Raw genomic sequence first — 26,048 nt, 5'->3', positions numbered from 1 at the left:
TGAACGTCCCCATTCCCCAACTCCTTCCACAGTACTGAGAACCAGCTGGCGCTATGTGGCTTAAGACCTTTTAAGCAGCTCAGAAGAGATGAGGAAAATCAAGGAAAGGGTTCTTGGAGCACAGCAGCAGTCGAGGGTAGAAAAGCAGCCACTAAGGTAAGCAAAAGAACCGACAGCCTCAACTGGATCCAAGCAAGGAGCCTGCAAACACTTTGAACTTAAAGGCACTGAGTGTGCATGAGTCTCCGTCTTGGCTCCTGGGCTATCTGGCCAAAAAATTGTCTTGTAGATAGGAGTTGCATTACCTCCACTGCAAAGCTGTGCATGCTTAACCTGCAACAACTCTTGTCTGACAGATGGACTAACTTTCTCCTCTTTGCTGACAGCTCTGTTGCCCACTACCCTGGTTTATCACTTGGGCAGCAAACGGTTTCCATGCATTACCTGACTACCGGCAGCACTGCTGCACCCAGCTAGCAGCCATCCACGCCAGCAAATTTAAAGCCAGATGAAACATGCCTTCCCAAGCTGCGGTAACATCTTTGACTGCCTTGTGGATGCATGAATTATATCGAATATTTGTAGATACAAACCATAGGAAACAGTTGTATGCTACTTTTGTTAGGAGTGAGAAGATGCATTTTTTTCCCCTTCAGTATGTGGTCCTTTTATTCTCTTACAAAAATAGCAAGAAGAAAGTTTTTAAAATGGTAGTTTTGTGCTTATCTCCATAATTGTCAGGGGTCAAAATATTCACCTGACATACATTAGTGTAGTTCAACAGAAGAGTTTAGTGTTGTGCTGCAGACAATATTGTTTGATATTTCTATGCTCAGTAAAAAAAAAATGATGTCTTTAATGGCACATTAGCTTTTTGTGCAATAATTTTGATAGAAAGCTATTTCAGTGTTTTTGAAGCTATCAGAAACCAAGCTTTATAGCTCAATGGAAGTGAAAAAAGCTATTATGAATTCATTTGTATACTTTCCTTCCTGCATTTCCATTTCCCTTTGCTTCATCTCTCTCTGTGCAGGCTCATGGGAGTAAATCTTTCACTGTTTTAAGTTGGCATAGCTCCACAAAACAGCTGTGCCAATTACTTCCAGTTGAGGACTGCCACTGGGTGTATAGCTGTTTGTACCCGAGTCATTGCAATTACTATCATTATGTTATAACTTGGCAAGGAAAGGAAAAAGATGTGTGAACGTTTGGGGGGCTTTGTTTAACTGTGATGGGGCGCTTATTCATGCAAACCACCGAGAGCAACTGGGAAGCAAACACAGTGAGAACAAGTGAGCTTTTTGGAAAAGCTGCTCTCAAATTTGACTTGGTAAGGAGACAAAGGGATTTCTTAATGAAACTTAATACACTTCAGGTCTGCCAGTTCCTTCAAAAAGGCAAAGCGTTTTTCAGTGTGTTAGCTTACCACTGCAGTACCTTTTGTGCCCTTGCTTTTATGCAGCTTGTAGAGGCCTTTACCCCCCGGCTCCAGCCTGCAGGAGCTACTTGAGTAATGGCAGTACTGAGAAAAACGGTAACATGGTTTGTCTCGATCTGAAAAGCAGTACAATATTGAAAAGATTTCTTACAAGTAGCATATAACTCAGTCTGCACCCCTTTGATCCTGAAGCTCGGAGGGAGGACGCCTCTCTAGGCACGAAATGAGAGTGGGCCGAGAGCAACTATAATTTCAGCTACCGCTAATGCTTTCAAGGACCTAAATTTTATGTTGCCCAGGGTATACCAACAGCATGCCCCTCTCACTTAGGTGAGTCCCTATACTTTCAGCCCCTCACAAACGTTGTGTTATGAGTAGCGCGACATGGCATGTTTTCTGAAGACAAATTAACCTTGTTCAGAGCCCAGCTTCGGCGAACCTGCGTTCCCGAGCCACAGCTCTGGCAAGTCACCGGCACTTCATACTTCCCGAGCTTTGTCAAACCAACCCGACGGACGGGCGTCAGCAGGCCGTCCCCGCTCTGCGCTGGCTTCCCCCCGTGAAATCCGGATGCAACCTGAGGTTTTATACTTCATTTCTCTGTTCTGATCATTAGGCAATTTAAAGAGCACGATCTGAAACGGGGGTCGGCTCACGCCGCGTTACAAGGCGACGCAAGGAGCGAGGCAGGCACAGCAGCACCGCCCCGCCGCCCCTTGCAGCCCCCTCGGTTGGGATTTTTGTGTCCCTTGCCCCCATCCCCACCCCCGGGGCGCACCGCCCCCGCCGCCCTTGGGCGCCCCCTGCCGGCGCGGCGCGGCGCGGAGCAGCGACCCTTGGGCGCCCCCTGCCGGCGCGGCGCGGAGCCGCCCGGGGCTCGCCCTGCGCTCCGGGCTGGGTCTGCCAGGAGAGACCCCCTCCCCCCCCTCGTCCGCCCCGTGCCCCGGCCGGGGCCCTTTCCGCGCCGCCGCCGCCGCCGCGCGGCTGCGCAGAGCGCCGGGGCAGCCCCGCGCCCCTCCGCCCGGCGCTACGGAGTTTCCGCAGCCGTGTCCTCCGCTGCCCCCGCGCGGCGCCCCCGGTCGCCAAGCGCGTTTCCATGAGCCGCCTATAAACAACATGGCGGCGGCGGCGGCCCCTGCGGTTGCCCCCGGGCTGTAGGCGGCGCGGCGGCCGAGAGGGCGCCGCGGGCGGCGAGCAGGCCGGCGGTACCGGCCGCGCCGCGCCGCTGCGGCCCCGCGCTCCCCCTCCTCGGCGGGGGCGGCCGGGCCGCGCTCCGCCCCGCCGTGCGGGGGTGTCTGAGCGCCCGGGAGCGGCCCCGCTGCTGCAGTGCCGCGGCGGCCCCGCGCGGCGCGGAGCGGAGCGGCGGCGGCCACGGGGCTCCTGTCAGCGGGCTGGAGCGCTGAGGGGCGGCGAGGGCAGAGGCGCGGGGCGGCCCGGAGCGGGGCCATGTCGCTGCAGAGCCCGCCCGCCGCCGGGGCTGCCGCCGACCCGCCGAGCCCGGCGCCGCCGCCGCCGGGCGCCGAGCTGAGCCGCGGCGGCGCGGATCCCCCCGCGGCCGGGGAGGACGGCGAGGGCGAGGAGGAGGAAGAGGAGGAAGAAGGGGAGAAGGAGAAGGAGCGAGAGAAGCTGCCGCCGATCCAGTCGGCATCCAGCGCGGCGGCCGGGGTAGGTGGGGGCCGGGGCCGCGGAGACTGGCTGTAACGTGCCGTGCCCGCGCCTCGCCGGCTGAAAAAAAGAGGGGAAAAGACGGGAAAAAGGCGTCATTTTCGCTTAATGTTCTTTCCTTCTGGGAGGCTTTCATTCAAGTTTCTTAAAAATAACGAGTGCCTCTGCAAGCAGTGACATAATGAAGCTATAAATTCTCAGTCTACTTATAGTTCTTTAACATTTTACCACGGTCTGTCCTTTTGGGTTAGTCATGAGCGAGGATGTGCAGCGCGGTGAGTGTTCGCGGAGCTTTTGGGGGCGGAGGGGTTCGGCTTGTAACGTCCTCCTGGCTGAAGAACCAGCTGGAAAATACCGCTTGCGCTTTAAGGGTTTTCGGGTTTTGTTTTTTTTTTTTTTTTTCCTTGAAAGGTCTTTTTAATTTTTTTAGTCGTGTTAAAGGAAAGAGGACAAAATATTTCAGTAACTGCTGTATGAATTGTCAGGTGAATACTGTGCAAAAGAAATCTGCCAGAAAAAAATCAATTTTGTAAACCTTGAGATTTTTTTTTTAATCTTGCTAGAGTCAAAATTTACTTTCTGCTGACTACACAGTATTATCAAACATAAAATTTTCCTGGCGTAAATTGCTTTTTTTTTCCTTTTTTATATAGCTCAATCCTCAAGCTTACCATAGCTTACTTCAGCCTAATAGAGGAGCAAAAATTTTACTGATCCATGCAGTTATAAGCCTTTAGTTCGATAATTCTGATTAATATTTGACTTTATTTAGAAATCATCGCTTTATACAACTTGACTTTAAGAAACTGGGTGTCTAATGTTTGTGACTGTCTTGAAGTAATTGTAATGTTAAACCAAGTAATTGTGGGCAAACTGCAAGCTCCTTTGCGCGCTTCTGCCCCTTGGTGTTTGCCTGCAACATCCCGATCTTCTGAAGGGCTTTCAGCTTTGTAAATCTCTCTGAATTTGGAAGAAATATCCCATGTATTTTGTTCTTGAGATTCAAGGGAGAATTTCAGGACTCAGTAATGGACAAGTACCTAGGAATCATTTGCACCTTTGAAAATCTCTACTTCAGACTCTGATAGGCAAATGCTAGTCCCCTAAAATACAGGTGTGAGTGCTGGTCGGAAATGTGTCGAGCTAATGACAAATGTGTGTAATCAGGGAGCAATGTGGAATTCATGCTGTCCCAAAGAAACAAGAGAGCCTACTTATCTGTAGGCTAGGTATCCTTCATGTTTCTTTGACCTGTTGCCCGCAGGACATGAGTTGTCCAAGCTGACCTGCTAGAGAGGAGCTCAGATCTGGCCAGGTGTTACCGCTTGTTAAATGCACGTGAGACTTTGAAGTTATGAAGAGATGCGTACAGGTTTTGATAGTGTATCATGGAGAAACAGTGTTGTGGAAAGATGTAATAGATATTCCCACTGTGCTGTATTTCTTTGTGTGAAACAAGAAGAAATTTTGATCTCAATATACCAAGTAGGGAATGCATTCTTCTGCAAGATCTTTATAAGCTACTGTAGAGAAGCTGTTGGACTATTGGTCTGCTGAACCCTAGATCTGACAGACACAAGTGTCTAATTCTAGTTATTTATAAAATATGCTGCTAGACTTATATTTTAAAATCATAGAATGCTTTTAATACAAGTTCTTGTATCAAAAGCTCTGATTGAACATCAAAAACAAGTGTTACTTAATTAGATGTTCTAAAATACTTTAAAATAAATTCTCTACTGCATTCTCATTAAACTGGAGGAAAAAATGCAATTTGTTATGATGACTAATGGGAGAAATTGTCTTTTTAAAAAAATTCTTTGCATATTCATTTTTTCCATTAAAATTCCGTTTTCTTAAAAACAAATGCCTGATACAAATACTAAAATACTTCAGATTAATTCTCTTGTTGTTTCTGTTTTGTCCATATTCATAGCTACTGTATGGTGACTTACCTTGTAGTCTCTATATGAACAATGAACATCAGATAGCCTTGTCTCGGAACATCTCCTGCTTTCTTTGTGAAGTTGGTACGTTCTTCAGTGACCCACCATAGATTGGCATGGCACTCCTAGAAGGCAAAGGTGTGACACATCCTTTAAAACCAGTCTCTAGGCTCCATGATAGCTGTGGAGAAGATGAGAATTTGAGTAAGTCAATAGGTAACAGTGGTTTCCTTCTCATAAGAGCATGTATGTGAAAGCTGTGACATCTTCAGTGTAAGCAGGTAGCGAGTAGGAATAAAGGACTTACATGACTATTGGTATTGCCATTTGTGTTGTGCTGCTTTCTAGCTGAGGACCATGTGGAACCGTGGGAGGAGAATTACCTTTTGTTGCTTTGGCTTCTCAGGGAAATGCTATTATGGCATTCAGTTCAGGCTTTTCTGATGGGTCAGTTGGTGATAAAACCCAATGTGTTAGGGGCAATGGATGTCAGTATTCAGATTCTGAAAAGAAATCCGTAGGAAGTTAGAAAGCTTGCCATCTAGTGAGCAGGAACAGTTAGGAACATAAAGCAAACATAATCCTGCAGTACCCCTTTCAAGACTTGAAAGAAAAGGAATATGGTGCTTCACAAGTAGGCTGTTGCGTTGGCAGCTGCTTTCTCGTAATTTGAGCGTCCTCCATGTCGTATGCCTAGAGAGGAGAGTCTTTTACTCTTCCCTGGCCTTTGCTCGTTATATACGGGTGGGTCTTGAGCAAGCGATGATAGAGCTAAAGCAGAGGGTTTTCAAGATACTCTTCTAGAGGGTCTCTCGTTCTTTTCCCTCTTCCTTGAAAGTAGTCTGTACTTGTTCTTCACAAACCATTTGACTTCTTTTCACCGTCTGGTTTAATTTTAGTAACAACAGGCATAAATTTATGAAGTATAAGGCTGGCACCTCTCTAGCCTTATGGAAGGCTTACTGTTTTTGAAAACTTTCTCTAAGAAGCAAGATGTGTCATGAGTTATTAATACGCTCTTAAGAAAGAGGATTAAAGATCACTTTGATCCACTTACTTCCTTAAACACATTCTTTCTTTATGTGGGGGTTCATTTTTTGTGATGGCAGCATGTGAGTCAGGCTCTAGAGGCTGACTGACCTCCTACAAAGTTTTTCGAATGTGACGTGGTGCTGCACGCTTGTCCTAGATGACTCTCCCAGGAGACGTCAGAGATCCTCATTAATGAGCATGTAGTTTCCTGGTTTTCCTCCAGGGCTTTTTCCAGTAAAGCCCATTTTCATATGTTTATTTAAGAAGTGTTGGAATTGCACTTGGAGCAGGATGATACAGTTAAGTGGTACGTGTAAGTTTTTGGTTTTTTGATCGCTTCTCAAGGAGGCAGCATTAAGAAGAATCTGTTTAAATGCCTGTACAACTATACCATTGCAGTGGCAAGGCTGGTGTAAAACATAGAAAGCTGTGGAAAGGGTATGTCAGTCAAAAGGGCTGTCATAATATCCTGCTTCATAAAAGCTCCCTTTCTGCATTACGTGTGAAGGTTCAAGAAGGTCTTCCGTCTAGAGCATGTGTGTTGTGGCACAGCAGACAAACATCAGATCCGGGTATGCTTTGATATCCTTCTCTGCCTGATGACGTCTTGCTATGTATGTTCATTGCCTGGGGTATTTTTGCCAGGTACTTGAAGAAACTGTATTTTACAGGTTATAGAATAGGAAGTAATAATGATAGGAATTAATTCTATTTTATATTTGAATATTTGTTACATACATGTAATTTTAAGATAGAAATTGAAACTGGGTAGTTTTAAAGCCAGAAGTCCTGCTGATTGTTCAGATTTGTTATTTGCTGAGTTATGAGCCATAGGAAAAATGACTGTTTGTGCCATAGTTATTTAAAAATCCTGGCAGTGTCCCAATGTGCACACACTGAAGCATGGCAAGTTTATGGGCTCTATTACCCTTTTTGGTGGTATTTCAGGATGTTGTAGTGGAAATGAAGTGCTTTCCACAGAACTCTAGATACATGTTTTGGCCAAAGTTTTTCTCCTAAAGGAAGGGGAAATGCATGTTTTTATTAAAAAAAAAAATACGATAATGTGTTTATGGTCTTAGAATTTCTATTCTACTTTTGGGAATTACACTTCTGATTTGTGTGGAATGTCTACAGTCTTGTGAAAACTTTTTTTTTTTCACAACTGTGAGAATGCAGGTGTTGGATATCAAGCAAAGGGATCATTAGGTTAATGGGAGGATGAAAATTATGATGCTCAGACAGTATATATTATTTGAGCAGAGCTGTGCCTGCCTCTGCTGGAGGTCATCTGATCATTTGGAGCTGAGGTATAAACTAAAATCTCTATCGTCTTGAAAAAGCCCCTTAACTCACCTATGCTTTGTAAATTCACTGGAGTAAGGAAGGAGGTATGTGTAGTAGCATGAGTGACTGGCACAAGCCCGTGAGCATTCTCCTGTGTTACTTCACCGCAGTTCACTGTTAAAGCACATTAGCACTTGATGTGTAGTAGCAAGAGTTTGTGCAGACTCCTTGGCGGCAGCACGTACAGATATTCGCGCAGGTTTTTTTTAACGTTGTGTTGACAAGTGAGTGTTGGCTGGCCTTTCTTCAGTGGCAGCTGATACTGAAGCTTTTGAATCATTAGAGCTTTTCATCCAGTTAGGGATTATCTAGAGTTTATTAGCAAGTAGCTCAAAATTCTCAGATACACATTTCCAGTCTTGGAAAGTTTGTCTGAACTACTTCAGAACATCAGGGATATTTTGAAAAAGGAATATGAGACACTTTTGTCTTAAACTGAGATGGATACAATAAGGAATATAAAGGAATTTGAATTATGGAAAATTAGAATATCATTGAAAATATTCAAATCATACTGTGTCCTGCACGCAGTTATCTAGAGATGTCTTTAAATACAGTAAATGAATACATGAGTTCTTGAACATGACAGAAGTGGAAAAGAATTTTATGGTGTCTTTCATGATTGAATTTGGAGCAAACTTGCTGAAACATTATTTAAGTCTTATTTAAATATTACCACTCTTATTTCAAGATAAGTTGTTTAAGTATTCTGTATAATACCTCATGAGTAAGATTACTCTTGCAGTAATGTATTAGCCCTTTATAGTATCTTGTCATCTTAATTACAGGGGTTGGAGAGAGGAGCCAAAAATCAATTTTCCACTTTCAGCAATTTCATCACAACTATCAACCAAAAGAAAGAAGGCACCGGAAGCAGAAGTCCACCCACGCAACTTGTTATACCTAACATCAAAAATGGTGAGAGAATAGAACTCCTATGTTACTTAGCTACCAATTTAAGAAGATGCTCAGTGTTCTGCCAATATTTGTATTGTGCTGGTGCCAAAAAATCTAGGTTTCATTAAATTACGCTACTGTGCAGTGGAGAGTCAGTGGGATGGAGAAGGGCCTCTGGAGAAGTTACGTCACAGAGGACAAGATGGATAAGAAGAACAAATTGGTCTTAGAGCTGGAGAATGAAATAATCATCTGTAGTTTTAAAGGAAATTACAGATTCAGTAGTTTGTCTGCAGATGCTGTTTGTCTAACTGCAGATGACAGATTTCTCTAGAAGTTGTGTCAGAAGTGTATCAAGAATTTTTTTCTAACTAAATTTGAAGGATGGCAGGGAAGACACAAGCATTGGGTTTTTGAGGGCGACAGTTGATCAGAGTTGCTGCTTTTCAGTGAAGATGAAGGCCAGTGATGACATAAATAAACTTTTAGACAAAGAATGGTGATTTATCCAGACCTTTAAAATGAGAATAAAAGTTATTGTGATATGATGAGGTAGAGAGAATTGTTTCAAAGATATAAAGTGGATCTGTGTATTCAGGATGATACAGAGTCTAATAAGATGATACTGTGGTTAGATCTGAAAAAATTCTAGCATCAAAGATGCTGTATTGTTGAAATAGATTTTTGTGACAAGTTGTGGACTTTTAAGTAACTTCAGACTTCTAAGAAAAGACTGTGCAAACATTTGTCATGTTTGTACAAGCTATGCTTGCAGTAGCTAGTCTTGCCTCTGGGCAGGTCCATTTCAGTCTCAATAGTTGTTCTTTAAGTCTTTGTCTTTATAGCCCTTTTGAGTGAATTTGAAGCTGGAAAGAAAGAGATCGTGTTGATTAAAGGATCAAAGCAATGAATGTGAAACAAATCTGTGGACAGAGGAACTGTCACTTTAAGATTTGTGCAGGAAGAGGTGGCTAATACCTTGCGGGATTGGATCGTCTAATAAGATAGTGTCTGCATCCTAGCTAGGATGAAAATAGTGAAAATACTAGTGAAAATACTGCTACTTAGATTCATTCATCCTGAACTTCTTTGTAGTAGTCAGCTTTACTCATATCGGTGAGATTTTTTTCTTTCTCAAAATTCTTGGTCATTCCCTAAGCAGTCATGCATTGCTAAGTTGTTCTACGTGATGTAGCTGGGCAAACGGCCAGAAGTGGTTGCTTTTTCTTGTCTTGTAAGACTAAGTTATTGCTGCCCATCATCTCAACACATACAGTTTCAAGTTTCTCCTGAATGGAACTCAAGTGACAGATCTTAATGAATATTTTTGTATATCAGGCAGATAAATCTATTTACAAATAAACTTGAATTATGGCAAAACATTTAAGATGACAATATGCTTTGAACATGTTATTAAAACTCAATTTTAATATATCTTACTTAAGCAGCATGTATTAAAGAAAATTGCAGCACTGAAGTGGTGGAAGTTACCAGCTTAGCACATGGAGCTGCAATTTACTGAAGTGAAAACAGCTTCTGTCAGCAGTAGATCGCCTACAGATGCAAAGAGATTATTTTCTTCATTTCAGTGTATTCAGTTGGTTATAACTCAAAATTTAATTCATTCAGATATTGACAAGACAGAATGAGAGTTAAGTTAAAATAACTTGTCTTTTGTAGATTAAAGGAACAAAAGACTATCTTAGTTTCTTTTTAGTTGGTCTACCCTGCTTTCAGAGAAGAATGTGCAAGAGCAGAGCAGTTGCACGGTGGGATTGTTCAGTACCTTGACTTGAATTAAGTTAGTATCACCATGTCCACTTTGTTTATGATCACTACTTTTCTCTTTAAATGGCGTTAAAATTCCAGCTGTGGGTAGGGGCAGAATTCCGTATCTAGAATCAATGCTATGTGCAAGGGGTTGAGGACAGCTCTGATCTATTACCTTCTCATGAAGGGAGACGAGCAAGTTACATGCAGTTCGGCGGTCATTAACATGAGTGAAGAGAATCTACCTTTTGGTTTTGGGAGATTTTATTAGCTGTTAGCATTTATCACAGCTGTTCCACTGCTATGATAAATGGAGTAGGCAGCAGAGTAGTGATAGTAGTTTAATGTTTGGTTTATTTAAATAAAAAAAAAATTCTTGGAAATATAGAGGAAAAAAACCCAATTCTTAGAAGAGCTTGGTTTAATGTTTTGACTTTTGAGGTCACTTTTAGGTCATGTCTTTGGTCCCAAACATGTGTTGGAATACATATAAATGTATTTTAAAATATGTAGTATAAATCAGATAAAAACAGCCTTTTAATGATACTTGAGAAGAGAGTAAAATGGATGCTTGTGTATGCTGCATTAGAGTTTGCTTTTTTCCCCATGTTCCTGGATCAAACATAAAGTAAGGAATAGGAGAAAGACCTTGTTAAAGTACTATATTTGTACTTACAATAGGCAGCCAAATTTACTTAGAAGAAATGTTGAAAGATACTACTGTGGCAGCAATAAGTCTCTGAAAGACGGTGCACTTGCATATCCCATGTAATATATGAGAGAGATTCCTTAGGATCCACAGTCAGCTCTAGGTATAATTATATATGGCAGCATAGACAAACTGACTGATGACTTGTATGTCAGAAATAGTTGGGCTTTGTTCTGGTTGCATTTGAGATTTTTTTCTGTATAGTTTGTCTATCATTGCTTTCAAATGAAATACAAACCAATAATGGAGAATGCTACCAACGTCATGGGCGTTCCTGATGTTCATGCTCAATTTGTCTTTTCAGACAGTAAATTCTATAGCTTGGATCACACTGAGTAACTCTAATTTCTTGGCATCTTTTGTAAGAGTAAGGGTGTTTTGCTAGTTTTGGTGTCATATTCTAATGTCCTTACCTGAAGTTCCTCATAGGTGAATGTGATGTTATGAGCTACCTGGGATATTCAGAATAGGCACTTTATTATATATCTGACCTTAGAAAGTACTTGACTTAATTTTCAGAGAAGCCGAGCATCTACAGATAGATTTATCTACAGATAGATTTAACAAAAATTTCGCAGTGTTCATTTTGAGTGTGATATTAGATATGAACTTGGGTTTATCCTGAATGATGCAAATACTGCCAGAATGCTAGATAAAATACCAGTCCATCTTATGTAAGTACCGTATTTTATTATTTTTCTTAATCAGTTGAAACACAGGTCACTGACTATTTTGTCAGCAGTATGCTAGTAATTCAGTTGTGACTTTGTAGGGTAGAGGTGACAGGAGAAGGGAGGTTTGTAGTAGACATATCCAACATTTGCAGCCTGGGTCACCCGTTCCTTTATAGAATAGCAGAGGCTCCCTCCTTTCAGGAAGACCTTGCTCAGAGATGGACTGGCCAGTTTTCTGCTCACATGGGTAGAAGGAAGCAGGCAGGATTCACTACCACCTAGGAAGATAGCAAGAAACACTGTGGAAGTTTTTCCCTATTCACTGACAGCTTGGAGCTTCCCCTGCTGTTCATAAAAACCTAGTTATGACCTTGAGACACAATTTTCTGTTGTTCATAGAGTATTATTTTCCTTCAATTAGTACAAGTGTGTTTCCTGTCTGGAAAGAGCATTCTAAGAAAAATGCTAGGAATGTGTAAGGGATAAAAGGTGCATAACTGGCCATTGTAAGTTTTCTTCTTTTTTTCCCGTAGTTCATATGAACGTATCATTTACTAGCTAAATATGTTTATTATGTATATGATTGCTCTGTACTTATTGTTCTTTACATTTTTTTGACAAGTGAGAGATCTGCCACCTATTTGTCTTGATGTTAGACAAAAGCAGCGCATCTCTATAGATACCCTACCACAAGAACTGAAAGCACCGATCCCTCCTGAACCTTCCCTTCCAATCCGAACCAAATCTGTGAAAGATTTTCAGTAAGTTGCATTGGTGTTTCTAACAGCATACTTTCTTGGTTTGGAATTTCTGTTTTTTGCTTCTAATTTGTACATTTGTTTTTTGTTGATTTCAAATGAGGGAACTCCATTCAAATGAGGGAACTCCATTCAAATGAGGGAACCCTTGGCAGTAGTAGACAGAATGTAATAGCTGAAGCTAGTCTGGCTGTGGCAATGGGATTGATACTTCTGTTACTATGAAATGGTCAGAAGACTCTAGCTTGAAGTGTTTTTCTGCTCAAGAAATGAGAAAGCTTGTGTTTTGGTATTTGGAAATCTAGCACCTGACATCCGGTAGATGTTTAGATTTGGGAAAAATATGTATGGTTACTCCTAGGCTGGAAAATCCATTTCAAACTTTCTTTGTAATCCCAAATGCTATTCTAGCACTTCTGTATGAGAAGCGCTATGTTTAAAAACTTCTTATTTTGGTGAACTTAGGGCAAAGAGTCTGTGCAGACTTTTTTTTTTTCTTTTCCCTGCTGTCCTGTAGCACTGACTTAGCAAAAAGGAAATTAGAATTCATTAGAAACAGTGTCTTGTGTTCTGCTTGTAGTGCTTCAGATCTCTGCAGACACTTAATCCAAATAAGCATCTCCATTAGATTTCTGCCAGCATAGTTACGTTACTGGGGACATGCTTGACTGGCTTAGGCAGGTTCCCAGAAACACCCGGTGAAGCTAACTGAATCGTCTGTCAGTCGTACAGCCACCGTCCCCAATGTCAGGTCTACACTACAGTGTTTTACTGACTTCACTCGGTTCACTCTGGGGATAGGTAGTGTAAATCTGTTCCCTATCCTCTAACGCAGCTATCCACTATCCCCAAAGTTGTGACCTTGATGCTGTTGTTGGCATAAGCTATCTACACTAGGGATTTCTGCCTGCAAAGCTCCAAACATACCTATTTTGGCAGAATGTTTCTCTAGAATAGATATGTTCTTGGAGCGGTATTCACTAATTCACCAAATGTGACCTTTATTTCTTCCCCACACCTCCATCTTAGCACCCATACAACAACCTTATGCTGCTGTAATATCTTTGATGTTTTTACTGGTGCAAGAATCCTGATAGGGAAATGGTGGGGGGGAAGTACTACTAGGAAGAAGCCTGATTCTTCCATTTTTCAAACAGATGGAAAAAAATCACAGTTGCTCCAAGGGACGTATGAGCATATCCTCTTCATTGCTCTTTTCCGTGTTTGAAATTTTGTGCATTCATTGAGGAAGAGGAATGCTTTTCAGTTAGGCAGTGTATTTATTTGGTGCAAAAGGATACAGGTATAAAAGATAATTTGGCAAAAGATCCTTTGCCAGTGTTCAGCTGACCTAAAGTGCTGATTTTTTTTCCATATTCAGACTTTTTATCTTTTGACTTCTGTATAATAACTATTTAGAACTCTTCTTTCAAGTAAAATATTTTAAAAAATGTCACTAGCATTTTGGTACACCCCACTAATGATTTATTTGTACTAGATATAAAAATAAATTTATCTGGGAAGAAGAGAACTGGGATTACATCACCAGTATTGTAGACAGCTAAGATAATGTTTGTAAATCTGTGATGTGCTTGAATATTTTTCTCTTTTTTTTCCTGTTTTATTATGTTAGACAAAACTTCATATACAGGTAAGCTTTACAGGTCCACTACTTAAATTTATGGGTAAATCCATAGATTTCTTTTGTCCCTTCAAAGTCTAAATTTTAGCTGAAAAAAAGATTGGAAGAGAAATAAAATGTGGTATAAATAATAATCAAATTAACTAGTTTAGGAGCCTGCATATTTCAAAATAAAGTAGTTGCAGGAATTTCATCATGTGAGTGCCACTTCAGCATAGTTCTGTTCTGCTGATGACTTGTCTGACCATACTGAGCTGTGACGCCATGAACTAACATTTTGAAGAGGAGACATTGCTCAGGTGTATCAAGGACAATCTACACTTTCGTTCTCTTGTAAGACCATGATCTTACAATGACAAGGGAGATGTTAGAAAGACATTGATCTTATACTTGTCTGTCTGCTGTATGTGCTTACTGAAGAAACTTTAGTGTGGTAGTACAATATAAACTGGAAAGGTGTTTTTTCTTCTTTTAAGGCATTTAGTGTCTGTTATTAGGAAGATTGAGCATTTATATTTAATTACCACTATTTTAATACATTATTTCTAGGGATGATATGGAAAAAGCTAAGTCATCAGGAGATTGGAAAGCTGTACATGATTTTTATTCTACATCATTTGATTCTTTCCTGGAGATAAATGCTGCATTTAAGGTAGAAAATTAATAATATTTAGCACTTCATGCTTGGCATTTTCAAAATGTTTAGACAGTCATAATCTTAAGACTTTTGTCTGGTTACTCAAACCAGCTAAGATCATTTTGTCATGATCTCAGCTGCTATTGTTGGACTATCATTGATGTATTCATTTCAGTTTAAGTAACAACATTTCAAGCATACATGTAGCTTTAAAATGCAAATATTTAGTTTGCTTTGTGATACTATGACTGCTTCGGTACTTTCTATAGAAACTGTGATTTAAAATGGTGCAGGCTAATGAGGGGGCCCAAGCAAACCTGGAAACTGAAATTCCCTCTCCCTGAAAAAGTGTAATTTGGGCTCAAGTAGTATAGTCATTCTTGTGCTGTGATGGCATACTCAATTTTGCTTGGGCAAGATCATATCTGTGAGTGAAAAATCTTTCAACTCCATGCTAAATTAATATTTCTTGCCTGTTACAGAGAAAAATATGCTTATAATATTTGGTATTGACAGTAGGGTTTGAACGTAGGCAAAATAATAATGGCTGCTGTTCTTGTCTGATGATGGATCTATAGCAAATGTGGAAGACGAGATAGTACATAATTCATTATTTGAGACCATCTTATATTTTAAAATAGGATATGTAACAAATGGAATCATGTGAATTTTACCAATATGTAAGATTCATATTCTTTAGTTTTTATCTTTTTAAATATTAATAAGTGATTTAGATTCTAATGCTCTGCTAAGGAAAATAGTTATGCATGTGTTTCATTTAAACTTACTGTTAAACTTTTAAAGAAAGCTAAAATATTCAAAATATTTCAAAATCAAAATGTTTCTTGTATTATCTAACTTGCAGAAAGATGCCAATTTTCCATTTAATACTATTGAAGACTCTGGAATCAATGCAAAATTTGTGAATGTTGTCTACGATGCCTTATTAAATACTGTAAGTAGAAAAAAAGAATGCAGGTTTTAAAACATTTTAACAATTATTTTGCTGAAGAAATACGGTGAGAAGCAATTACACCAAAGGTTTTTCTCAGGTAGGCATGATTTCTGAAGAATCTCTCTAAACACCCTTTAAAGTGGTCCCACGAGAATTGTTGTAGAATCATAAAAATCACTCTTATAAAAGGAGAGGAAATTTTTGCTACTGGTGATGTACTATGACTGTGGTAGATCCCAAAGAGTTCTTGCAAGATATGACATGATTCTGATGGGTCACTGCGTGGTGGGAAAATAAAGATGATATGAGAACAGGGCAGCAACAAGTACATGCTGTGTTTACTACATAGTAGGCAAGAATAACATAGAAATGATGATTACATTTTTTAAGCTCATATAAATGAGTGATAAGGATATCCCTGTTTAATTTAGGTACCTTTCCTTGACTCTTATTTGTAGTCTTCATAGCCTTCTGTGGCTACTGCTAATGTGCAATATACCACTGCATGCCCTGAAGTTCAGCACTGTCCTCCGTGGGACATTGCACTGTGTGAGACTTGCACCTTTGCCCTAAGAGAAGGTGATAGTCAATTTTGCTATTGCCTTCAGCATAATTCCTGGGCACAGGAATCCCCCCATGCTCCCCTCTCCCCAATTTTGCAGCTGGTTAATGTTTAGTGCTAGCTGACACCACTTCCTCTGCTGTTTCTAGGTGGTATAACTGGCGATATTAAAAGTCTAGTTTTATCACCATTTCTAGTATTTCACTTATTGTTCAGTTTTGATTGTACCACTCTAATCTTATTGGACTACAAAAACAAGTTTATCGAAAACCATGAAATCTGGTTAATTTTTTTTTCCCACCTTCTTTTTCCATAGCCTCAAGATGTTCAGAAGTCGGTCCTAAAGGGAATAATTAATGGTCTGTTACAAGAATGGAAAGGGTAATTATAACCAATTTTTATATTGGTGCTGTTCCACTTATTTACAGTGCTGACTGTTTTTGTCTTTTATTCTACTGTTTTGACCAAATAAAGAAAATCTTCTGATACAACTTACTTGACTTAAAAGAGCTTGTCTCCTTTTGGCAGGCAAGTCTGCTGAAATACGCCTTGAACACAGTAAAGTCACACTGAACTTCCGAGAAGCAGACCCAGCCATTCATTCCCTCACCCAAAATCCCACTTCCTTGTGCCAAGGCAAACTCTTAGCATCTGAACTGTGAGATGAATTAGGGAATTGATCTTGAATAACCTACTGCACATTCTCCACACCTCACCCTATGTAGTTCTAACCTAGGTGCTACTAACCTTGACCCAAAACTCACTTTACAACACCATACACATGTGGCAGCAACACAGAAGGGGAAGTACAGGGTGCCAAACAGAATAACCAGGAGGTTGGGAGAAGGAAAGATTTTTAGCAAAAAGTAATAGAAACAAAAATGCATAGTTTGATTCACAAAAAAGATACAGCAACATATAGCCCCTTGCACTCACTTATGTCCCAGCCCCTGTCTGTTCCTTTCTGGACCCTGTATTGCCCTCTATGCTGTTGCCACATTTTATTTGTGATTATGCAGAAGTCTTGAGGCAGATGAACAGCAAGATGTACAGAAGGCTGCAACGGTAGGAATTATAGAGAACTGTAGCAGGAAATACCAAAGGCAGAGTAAATACTCTTCCGTGATGTCTTCTGAAATGGACAAAAGCATGAATTTCCACTTTGAAAGACCTCTTGCCTCCTCTTGCCTCTTCAATTATGATTTTATTTATTTATTTATTCATTTATTCTCCTCTCCTGTGTTATACCACAAGAGAGATGCTAGAATAGCTTACTCCTGAGGGTGGTGTACAACAATATTGACAAAGCAAAGTTGAGTCCTAAAGTGCATGTTTTCATGGCTATTAATGTGTGTGTATAAGGTATCTGTATGATTCTGCTTCTTATTTTGTTCGTTCTTAGGCCACGAACAAAAGATGATCTTAGGGCATACTGTATACTTCTACAGGTAAGAAAAATACATTTCTTTAAGTAATGTATTCTTAATTTATAATCTATAAACCAGTATACTACGGAAACAGAATATTCATTAATTTGTGACTGAGAAACTTCGCATTTAATTTCATGTTATAAGTTTGTATCAAAATACAGAAAAAGTCTAGGGTATGCATGATGGGAAGGGGAGCTTAGTAAAAGACAGTTGTTGGGGAAATTTTGTGTAAGTTAAAACTATGAACTAAGAACACTTAAATGTGCAGTTATTTCCTATCATATTGTGGTTTGAAAGAGTAAATATTTTCATGGGCTTTTTGGTTCTTTTCTCCTTATTCCCCAGTTTGCTTTATTGGTATGCTGTAACTTTGATCCTTCTGGAAAGTTTCAGTATATGCACTTTTTGGTGTTCAGGAAATTTCTGCAGTGTTGCAGTTTATTCAATGAGCTCATTCCAATTTGTCTGCATTAGCATATTATCTTTGCTACTAAAGTTGATTTCTTCTTGTAGCAAATTTCTTCTTTAAATTTTGGCAGTGTAGTTAACACCTGTTCACATGAGAGAAGCTTCTGCTGTTAATGTAAAAGATCAACTGGTAATTACAGTTAAGAGTTATGTATTTTTCATTTGAATAGAAGTTGTGAATAGTATTTTTTTCATAGTTTTTCCACTGTCACAGGAGTTTTCTGAATTACAGTTTTCTGGATAATTGTATTGGCAACAACAAGCAAATAAAAACAATCCTAATGACTTTTTCCTTTTATGCAGATTATTAATCTAATACATTTTTTTAATCTCTTTCAGAATCCTCAATTTAGTAACACTTCTACTTATGTCATCTATGCTCACTTGCTAAGACAGATAGCAGCCTTAACAGAAGCTGACCATCATTTCCTAGTGCACTGGTCTAAAAAGTAAAAAAAATAAAAATAAAAAATAAAAGTTCAATTCTTTTTAGGATTACAGTTGTCATATTTCCATTGATGTTGACTGTTTTGTATAATATTTAAATTATGTGAAAGTTAATTAAGTTGACTACAGAGATTGTTTTTTGTTGTTTTCAAAGCACATTTGGACATAGTCCACTAAGTGATACTGATTTATAGATGCAAACTGTATATAATATTTAGAAATACCTTTATCCAAAAAGAAAAGAAATGCCTTCATTGCAAAATAATTTATACAAAATTAGGTTTTTTTGTAATGAGATATTCAGAATACAGTATTAATGCAAATGTCTTTAACCTTTGTATAAATAAAGCTCTCTTTTTGCATTATTTCCAAAAGTTGTTGTAGTTTTGCTCTAGAGTATGAAAACCACAAATGAAAGCAGTTCCTTGATTCATACAGTTATAAAAGTGATGAGAGAGTATATTTGAGGCATTAAATTTTAATTAATGGGAAAAAAACCTCTAATATCACCAAACTAAAGTCATTTATGGGTATAACTGTCCAAACAATATCCTTTAAGTTTGCCTGAATTAGAGCGATTCATTCCGTCTTAGAGTGAATCTGTTAATTAAGGATCCCTCCTCTGCAAGGATAGGGATTACATACATAGGTAGATGTATGTGTGCATGTTTCCTCCATTCCCCCCAGATGTGTCCACATTTGCTTAAAATTGTGGTAATTATCATTTCATTTGGAACAATGTTTGCAAATCAAATTTACTCTCATGGGTAAGGATGTACTAGGCAGATTAATATTTTTTATTCTTAAAACAAGCATTAGAAGTCTAAACCACTTAAAAATGAGAGCTTTTAGTTCTAAAAGGATTTTTTTAATGTATCTAAATGCGTGTGTGTATATATATATGCACACATTTCTGCTATGATTATGGAAGTGATAGAGCATGTGATTTAGAATGTGCACTTGTCACAAATGCTTGAAGTCTTTTTCAGTGTTCATTAAGATTGAATATCAATCAAAAATTGAGAATTGCTCAGTGTTCAGATTGTGTGCTGAAATAGATATGTTTTTATTTTTTAATATTTTGCTAACTAAAAGAAGTAATGATTCACATGTAATTCTTTTTTAAATTGCAGATGTTAAAAAGGTATATTTGAAGAGATTGCTTTTGCACTGAAGAGCATTTTTGTGTGCTAATACTAAAAGCATGCTGCTTCAAACTATAGTTTTGTTTTTATGTATAGGACAAAAGTATGTTCTTCAGAAAATAGTGTTGAAAACTTGATAATAAAGGCTTCAGTGTGAGCAGTGATCACATAGGAGTAACTGCAGAATGTTTGTTCTAGGATTTCACAGAGAAGGTTCAAGCAGCTGGTGGACAGGTTACTGCAGTTTATTTCTTTACGCTTGTTTCCTGCAAAACCTGAGGAGTTTCCACCCATGGTGAAGTGTACCTGGTGGATTCCATCAGCAACCAAAGTCTTGGCTTTATTTAGTAGGTTTTTTTCTTCAAGAGTGTGTGTGTGTGTGTGTGTGTGTGTGTGTGTGTGTACACATATATATGGTTTGGGTGGGGGAACAGTTTATACTTCTCTTGAGAAGGAAAGTGACAGGGATGGTGGCACAGTAAGAAGTACAGTAGAAGAGAATGATGAAAAGTATCTTACTGCTTCTAAGCAGAAACAGACATCTTCTACTGGCAAGTCTTCATACTTGCTTTTTAGTAGAGAATTGTTATGTATAATTTTCTCCTATGGCAACAACTGAAGATCATTCAAACAAAAATCTGTAGAAGTAACCTGTGGTTAGGGTTTTCCTTTCCATCCCATTTTGTGAACAGGCATCAAAGTCAAACACATAACTTACCTGCAAAGCCTGTAGGTTATAGCCATAGGTGTGTTTGAAATTAAGTGAGGTTGTATAAGAAATCCATCTTTCAAGTTATTTTTTCAGAGATTTCATCTGAATATGGCATTAATCTTCATCCATGACACCTTAACTTATATTGTATGTCACTGAATTGACTAGAGTCAAATGCTGTAGAGGAATTGCTCTTCATGTTAAAAAAAAAAAAAAAAAAAAAAAAAAGATACCAAGCTTTTTGTTTTCATAGGTGGACTGAGCTGAGGAATTACTGTTTTTATAGCTATTAATATGATGACATCTGGTATTATGTTACAGTTGTAATTCTATGGCTAAGACTGAGACAAAGTTGTTATTAGCTGATCAATTTTACAAGTTTCTGAGATCGTTAGTGCTCAGAATGCCTGGAAACTGATATGCCTAATCAGGGCAGTATTTTGAAAGACCTTTGTATTTTCTTTTCAGATGCTTCAAATAGTCTAAGTAGTCCTCCTATTATTTCATATACGGATTTCTATAATTCTACACTCGATCATATTGATCTTATGGAAGAATATCATAACTGGCAATGTTATGGAAACTCTCACAGGTAAGAAGGAAAAATAAGGTTCTTGTTAAATAATATTTCATCTGTCTTTACATACTATTTTTATATATGCCATATTAAATATTATATTTTACTGGAAAACAGCGTAACTATTGTTTGCAGACACTGGATGGATTTGAGGTTGACGGTAATAGAATTCATATTCCATCTTTGTGAAATGGATTAAGGTATAAATTATAGATAGTAATGAGTTTGTTTATTGATACGGACTTCTCTGCTGCTTTTTGTACTTACTACCTCTTACCGTGATCATATTTTTAACCTCTAACATAATCACAGAGTGGTATGTGCATACTTACCACTTAACAATAAACGTGCATCTAATCAGCCTTTGTGTTATATGTGGCTCTGATCCTGAAAAGACTTAAGCACCTCTTTACATATATGTATTCTTGTTAGTCCAAATGATTTCACTGGAACGATTTCTATTACTTGAAAAATAAGAATATAACTTAAATCTTTACAGGCTGAAGCTTATACAGGCTGAAGCTGTCTCTTGTGAGAGACAGCCAGAAGTTTTATTTAGAAACATATAGAGAAATAGGCATTCAATCTTTCTGCTGAGTTTTAAAATACTGTTTTATTAATTAAAAAATTACAATGTTTAATATAGATGTATTTTTCAGCAACCTGAAAAATAACCTCTCCAGATTCATTGCTGGGTGTTCATGGCTAGAATCACAAGATCATTTTTACTTTCCCTTTATTTCAAGACTTTTTCAGTATCCTGATTTAAGACATCAGCTTCCAGATGTTCTTGTGTTCATATGTATATACAGTTTTCACTGCCTTCAGCAGATTATTGAGGAAAACTTGGAGGGCAGAATTTGTTCCACCAAAACAGGCATTTTAAGCTGGGTGATGTCTGATATTCTGCTTGAGAAGTTAAAGGGGAAGAAAAAATAACGTGAGAAATGATAGCAGTAAATGTATAGTAGGCTTTATGTAGTCTCAGTCAAAGTTTTAGTGTTTCAGTGAGGGTGAGCTTCAGACTGCTTTTTTGCATGGATACCCTCTGGCTACTTTGGCACCTACCTCTGAACTTACAAAAGAGCTCTGAGATTTCTATCTGCTCCAGTTCTTTTCAGTCAGCTGGGACACTGGGAATTCAGTATCTATCACAAAAAAAGTTGCTTGATCTGTAGTCTCTGAAGTAACACAGACTATCACTCTCAATATGAATTTGATTCTTTTTACTTTGGTATTCCCACTCTTTTTTCTTCAATCTATATCTTGTAAATCTGCATAGCTGCACTTTAAAACTAAAGAATCCCAATCAAGGCTGTGTGCTTAGAATTAATAAGGACCAGTATAAGCAAGTTCCAGTTAACCTTGCATATAAAATATTTTGAAATACTAATTCTTCCAACTAAGTAAAGACTCCATGATAAAAGTTTTAGATCAAGATTTCCAGGAGGCCAGTGAGAGATCTTTTCTTCTTTTTTCTTTCATTCTTGAAAACAGTAGAATCTAGACCTCCTCATGTGCAAGATCCAGGGCATGTATGCAGGATCTGAAACTCAGTCTGGTTACCTAAGTATGAACTTCTGCTAGGTGACTTAGCTCAGTCTGTACACCTGAGCCTGTCAGAGGTTGTTCAGCTGGTGTTAGCCTGGAACAAATTTTGAGCTCATCTTCTGAGAAAGGCAGACTGCAGCAGCTTCTGTTTCAGTAGAAGAAAGAGTAGACACACAAGTGCCTGCAAAGATAATGTAGGTCAAGATATTGGTGATAATTGGGACTACCTAATGGAATTTTGCAACCATTTTCAGGTGTTTGTCTTCCCAACATCAATGATCTGTATAAATTTCCAGAAGCTAAGCAAAATTCTCAGAAAAATGAATATTCAATGTAGTATAGAAAATCTATGGATTTTTTTTTTTTTTTTTTTTTTTTTTTTTTTTGTTAGAGAGAGAGTTGTGTAGTGTTTTACCAAATGCCTCTTTACAGTGTCGTAATCATAGTTACAAATAATTTGGGAACAAAAACGAAAGAGTTGGCTGCAAATTGACATCAGAAGAAGACAACGTATGAGACTTGCTTTGGCTTGTATCTTAAATCAAACTGTCTGCTTTTGATTTACATATACAATACTTCTCAGTACTGACAGTATAAACTACTGACTTTTGAGATTTTGAATATACCTACATAATACTTTCCAAGGTAAAGAAATCATCTAGATTCAAATGCGACATGACTTTGGTTATTTCTTTGTTGCTATTAAGTTGCTTAGCCAGTTGATTGGACTGTTCTAAGGTTTGGCATCTTGAATGCAAATTTACGTGCTCCACAGTAAGTCTGCACAGGAGAAAAGCTGTTGTATTCTATTGCGTATCATAATATTGACGTAGTGTATATGCATTGTCAAACAAAACGTGTACTAAATGCTGCTAGCATTATTGCTTATCAGAGTTATATCCTTACAGGTTCACACACACAAGCTTGTAAATATCTATATTTTTTTCTAAACTAGGGTATTTTGCTGAACTAGAACTGCTATTATCTACCTTCCATGAGCTAAATGACCAAAAGACTTACTAAAGTATCTGTTACCTAATGATTTCTGAAGTTTTTCTAAATCTTTGGTATTATTTGATTGCAATGAAATGTTGATGTAATACGATATTTTAGAAATACTGAGCACCTGTAGCTTTTGATTAAATCAGATGGACCTGTGGAAGATCAATGCCTTTGAAAAGCAGATCTGCAGCAAATAAACCAAAAGAGAAATATCTGTACTGTGCATCTGAGGATGCTGCACTGAGATAGTTGTTTTGCTTATATTTAGTAAGATGATGTTCACATTTTCATTAGTTCAGTGTAGCAATTCAAATTTAATATTCAGAGCAGGAGATACTTCCTGCCATCTGTAACTGATAACTGCATTTTCTTAGGACTATTGAGCAATGATAAACAAAAACGAGGTTTGTTTAGGATGCATACTATTGCTGATTAGAGTTTCTGCTCATAGTATTTGTAACTAAATGGTGTGAGTTTTACTAAGCTGAGTATGTATATATTTACATATATATTTACAAATTAAGACCAGTAGAGGGAAGATGGTTATTGAATACTAAAATAAAGATTCACTCCTCTTTTGCTCTTTAGGAAATGTTTTATCTTTTCTTTTTCTTCATTTGTCATTCAGGTTTTCTTTCTGTCAGTACCCATTTATTATTTCAATAGCAGCAAAAAAAGTTATTATTCAAAGGGATTCGGAGCAACAGATGATAAGTATTGCACGGGTAAGTCATTTAGTGATAAATGTTTGTGTCTAATCAATTGTAATCTTATATATCTTTAGCTAAATATTCTGTACAGCACTTCATAAGAACTTCTGATATTTAGGACTACCCTGAAAAAGTACTTGCGCTGCTTTACAATTATCAGTCTACAAATAAACACACTGAATGCTTTCAGGTTTTCCTGTTTTAATGTGTTTGGCTTCAGGATGCTCATAAATAGTGTTGTGGGGGGAGAGTTTCAGTAAACTTTTTCTTAGTTCTATTTGAGACGTCAGCATGATGTCCTAGCAAGTTTAGTTAATAAGATAATTAAAGAAGATGATTTCCCTGAGAATTGTGATCCACTTCCTGTTTGATTCATAAAGATGTATTGTCACTGAAGACCAAGGTGCAACTGTATGTTCACAAGCCACAGAAGAGGTCTGCTTCTGGGCAGTTTTTCTTTAGAAAGAGGGTTTGTCTCCCTCCTTTGGTGACTTCCTTCAGATGGCAGGTGCTCTTGGTTTCCCCAGTGCTCAGTATGGGAGCACCGCATAGCAGTTACTGTCCTGCTGGACCTGTCTTGTGGATAGATAAATAAAATGCAAGCCAAACTCTAGAGTCTTGTGGGTACATGTTTTTAACTATTTGTGGAATTTAAAAGGTTGCAGCACAGTTACCGTCTTCTGGCTTAGACATCCCGATAAGTTTATTAGAATATGAGGTAGATACTATCTGCAGTAGAAAAGAGATTGTATTGCTCTCTACTTCTTGCAAGTATCGAAGCAGCTGTCATACTAGGGTAATGTCTTTAATATAAGATAGTAAGGATTTTCTGCATTTAGCCAGTGTGACGCTTTGTTTTTTAAATGAAGATGTATGTATGATGTTTCTTTTCCATTCAAATAGCAAAGCCTTGTGGACAAAGTCTCTCGCAGACAGAAACCTGACATGAATATGTTGTTCCTAAATGTGAAAGTGAGGAGAACGCACCTTGTTAGTGATTCACTTGATGAGGTATCACAAATTTAATTAAATGGTGTGTTACTGCAAAGTAGCTATTGCGTTTTGATTTCAATATGATAAGTCATTTAAATCTTTCTGTGCAGAGAGCTAGGAAATGTAGCTGCATAATACTAAATAAAACTGAATTACTGTGTCACAACAGCAGTGATGCAGAATAGATTGAGTTGGACATTCTGAATTTTGTTTTCTGTCCTTGTACTTCTCCATAGTGAAGCCCACAATGAGCACGTATGTTCGCACGCTACGTAGTCTGTTGGTTGCTTGTTCTTAATTTTTACCTTAAGCATACCATGCTAATTATCAAATTACCTACTACCTTCTTCCATGGTAGAAGCACCAACAGTAAGTGGCTAGTCTAACCACTAGATGAAGTTGTTCTATTCTAATTCTTGAAATATTTATATCCTTTTCCTGCACTAACTTCTCTATCCTATAATATTTGTTTTAAACTTTCTTTAACTTCATATCTGTGTTTTAACTAACTACTCATGTTTCTGAATATAATTTTTCCTTTTATAGAAAAGAGATAGATGTGTCCATGGAACCTTTTTATATTAACATTAAATACTGAAAATAATGAAATCTAGTTCCCTAATCTTTTTCAACACAAAAAGCAGCCTGATGGTATTGAAAAATTGTTTCAAATGGTGAAAAGATGTAAGCAAATCAAGACTGTTGGATCAGTTCTGATTACTCATGTCCAGAAAACATCAGTTTAAACTTTTTTGTGAGATTAAAGCCAATCTATTTTAGTTTCATCTCTGAAGGCAGAAGAAATATGAACTGCTTTATCTGAAGCATTGTAGGTTTTTATCTATCATACTGTTATAACTGTGAACTACAAGAGTTCTGAAAGTCAAAACCTTCTCCTATTTATTTTCTTCTGCCCATCTTATGGATGAGTAAAAAATGTGCTATAAAATTTCCATTCTCTTTAGAGAGTGGGGAATGGAA

The 26,048-nt window shown here is 38.3% G+C and overlaps 1 protein-coding gene across 1 annotated transcript in view; it reads left to right on the top strand.

Moving 5' to 3' along the window:
* The first annotated feature begins 2,884 nt into the window (after positions 1–2,884).
* The window catches only part of HECTD2 (HECT domain E3 ubiquitin protein ligase 2), a 37,675-nt gene continuing 14,511 nt past the window's right edge, over positions 2,885–26,048 (top strand). The window contains exons 1-12 of the mRNA XM_062579705.1: positions 2,885–3,103; positions 8,217–8,346; positions 12,101–12,239; positions 14,428–14,530; positions 15,381–15,470; positions 16,349–16,413; positions 17,435–17,480; positions 18,270–18,379; positions 19,721–19,869; positions 20,703–20,826; positions 23,993–24,089; positions 24,978–25,085. Coding sequence (XP_062435689.1) covers positions 2,885–3,103; positions 8,217–8,346; positions 12,101–12,239; positions 14,428–14,530; positions 15,381–15,470; positions 16,349–16,413; positions 17,435–17,480; positions 18,270–18,379; positions 19,721–19,869; positions 20,703–20,826; positions 23,993–24,089; positions 24,978–25,085 — 1,380 coding nt within the window. The remainder of the gene's footprint in view (positions 3,104–8,216; positions 8,347–12,100; positions 12,240–14,427; positions 14,531–15,380; positions 15,471–16,348; positions 16,414–17,434; positions 17,481–18,269; positions 18,380–19,720; positions 19,870–20,702; positions 20,827–23,992; positions 24,090–24,977; positions 25,086–26,048) is intronic.

Source organism: Rhea pennata, chromosome 7 (genome assembly GCF_028389875.1).
Source record: "Rhea pennata isolate bPtePen1 chromosome 7, bPtePen1.pri, whole genome shotgun sequence".
Lineage (NCBI taxonomy): Eukaryota > Metazoa > Chordata > Aves > Rheiformes > Rheidae > Rhea > Rhea pennata.
This window is presented reverse-complemented; position numbering and strand designations above follow the sequence as displayed.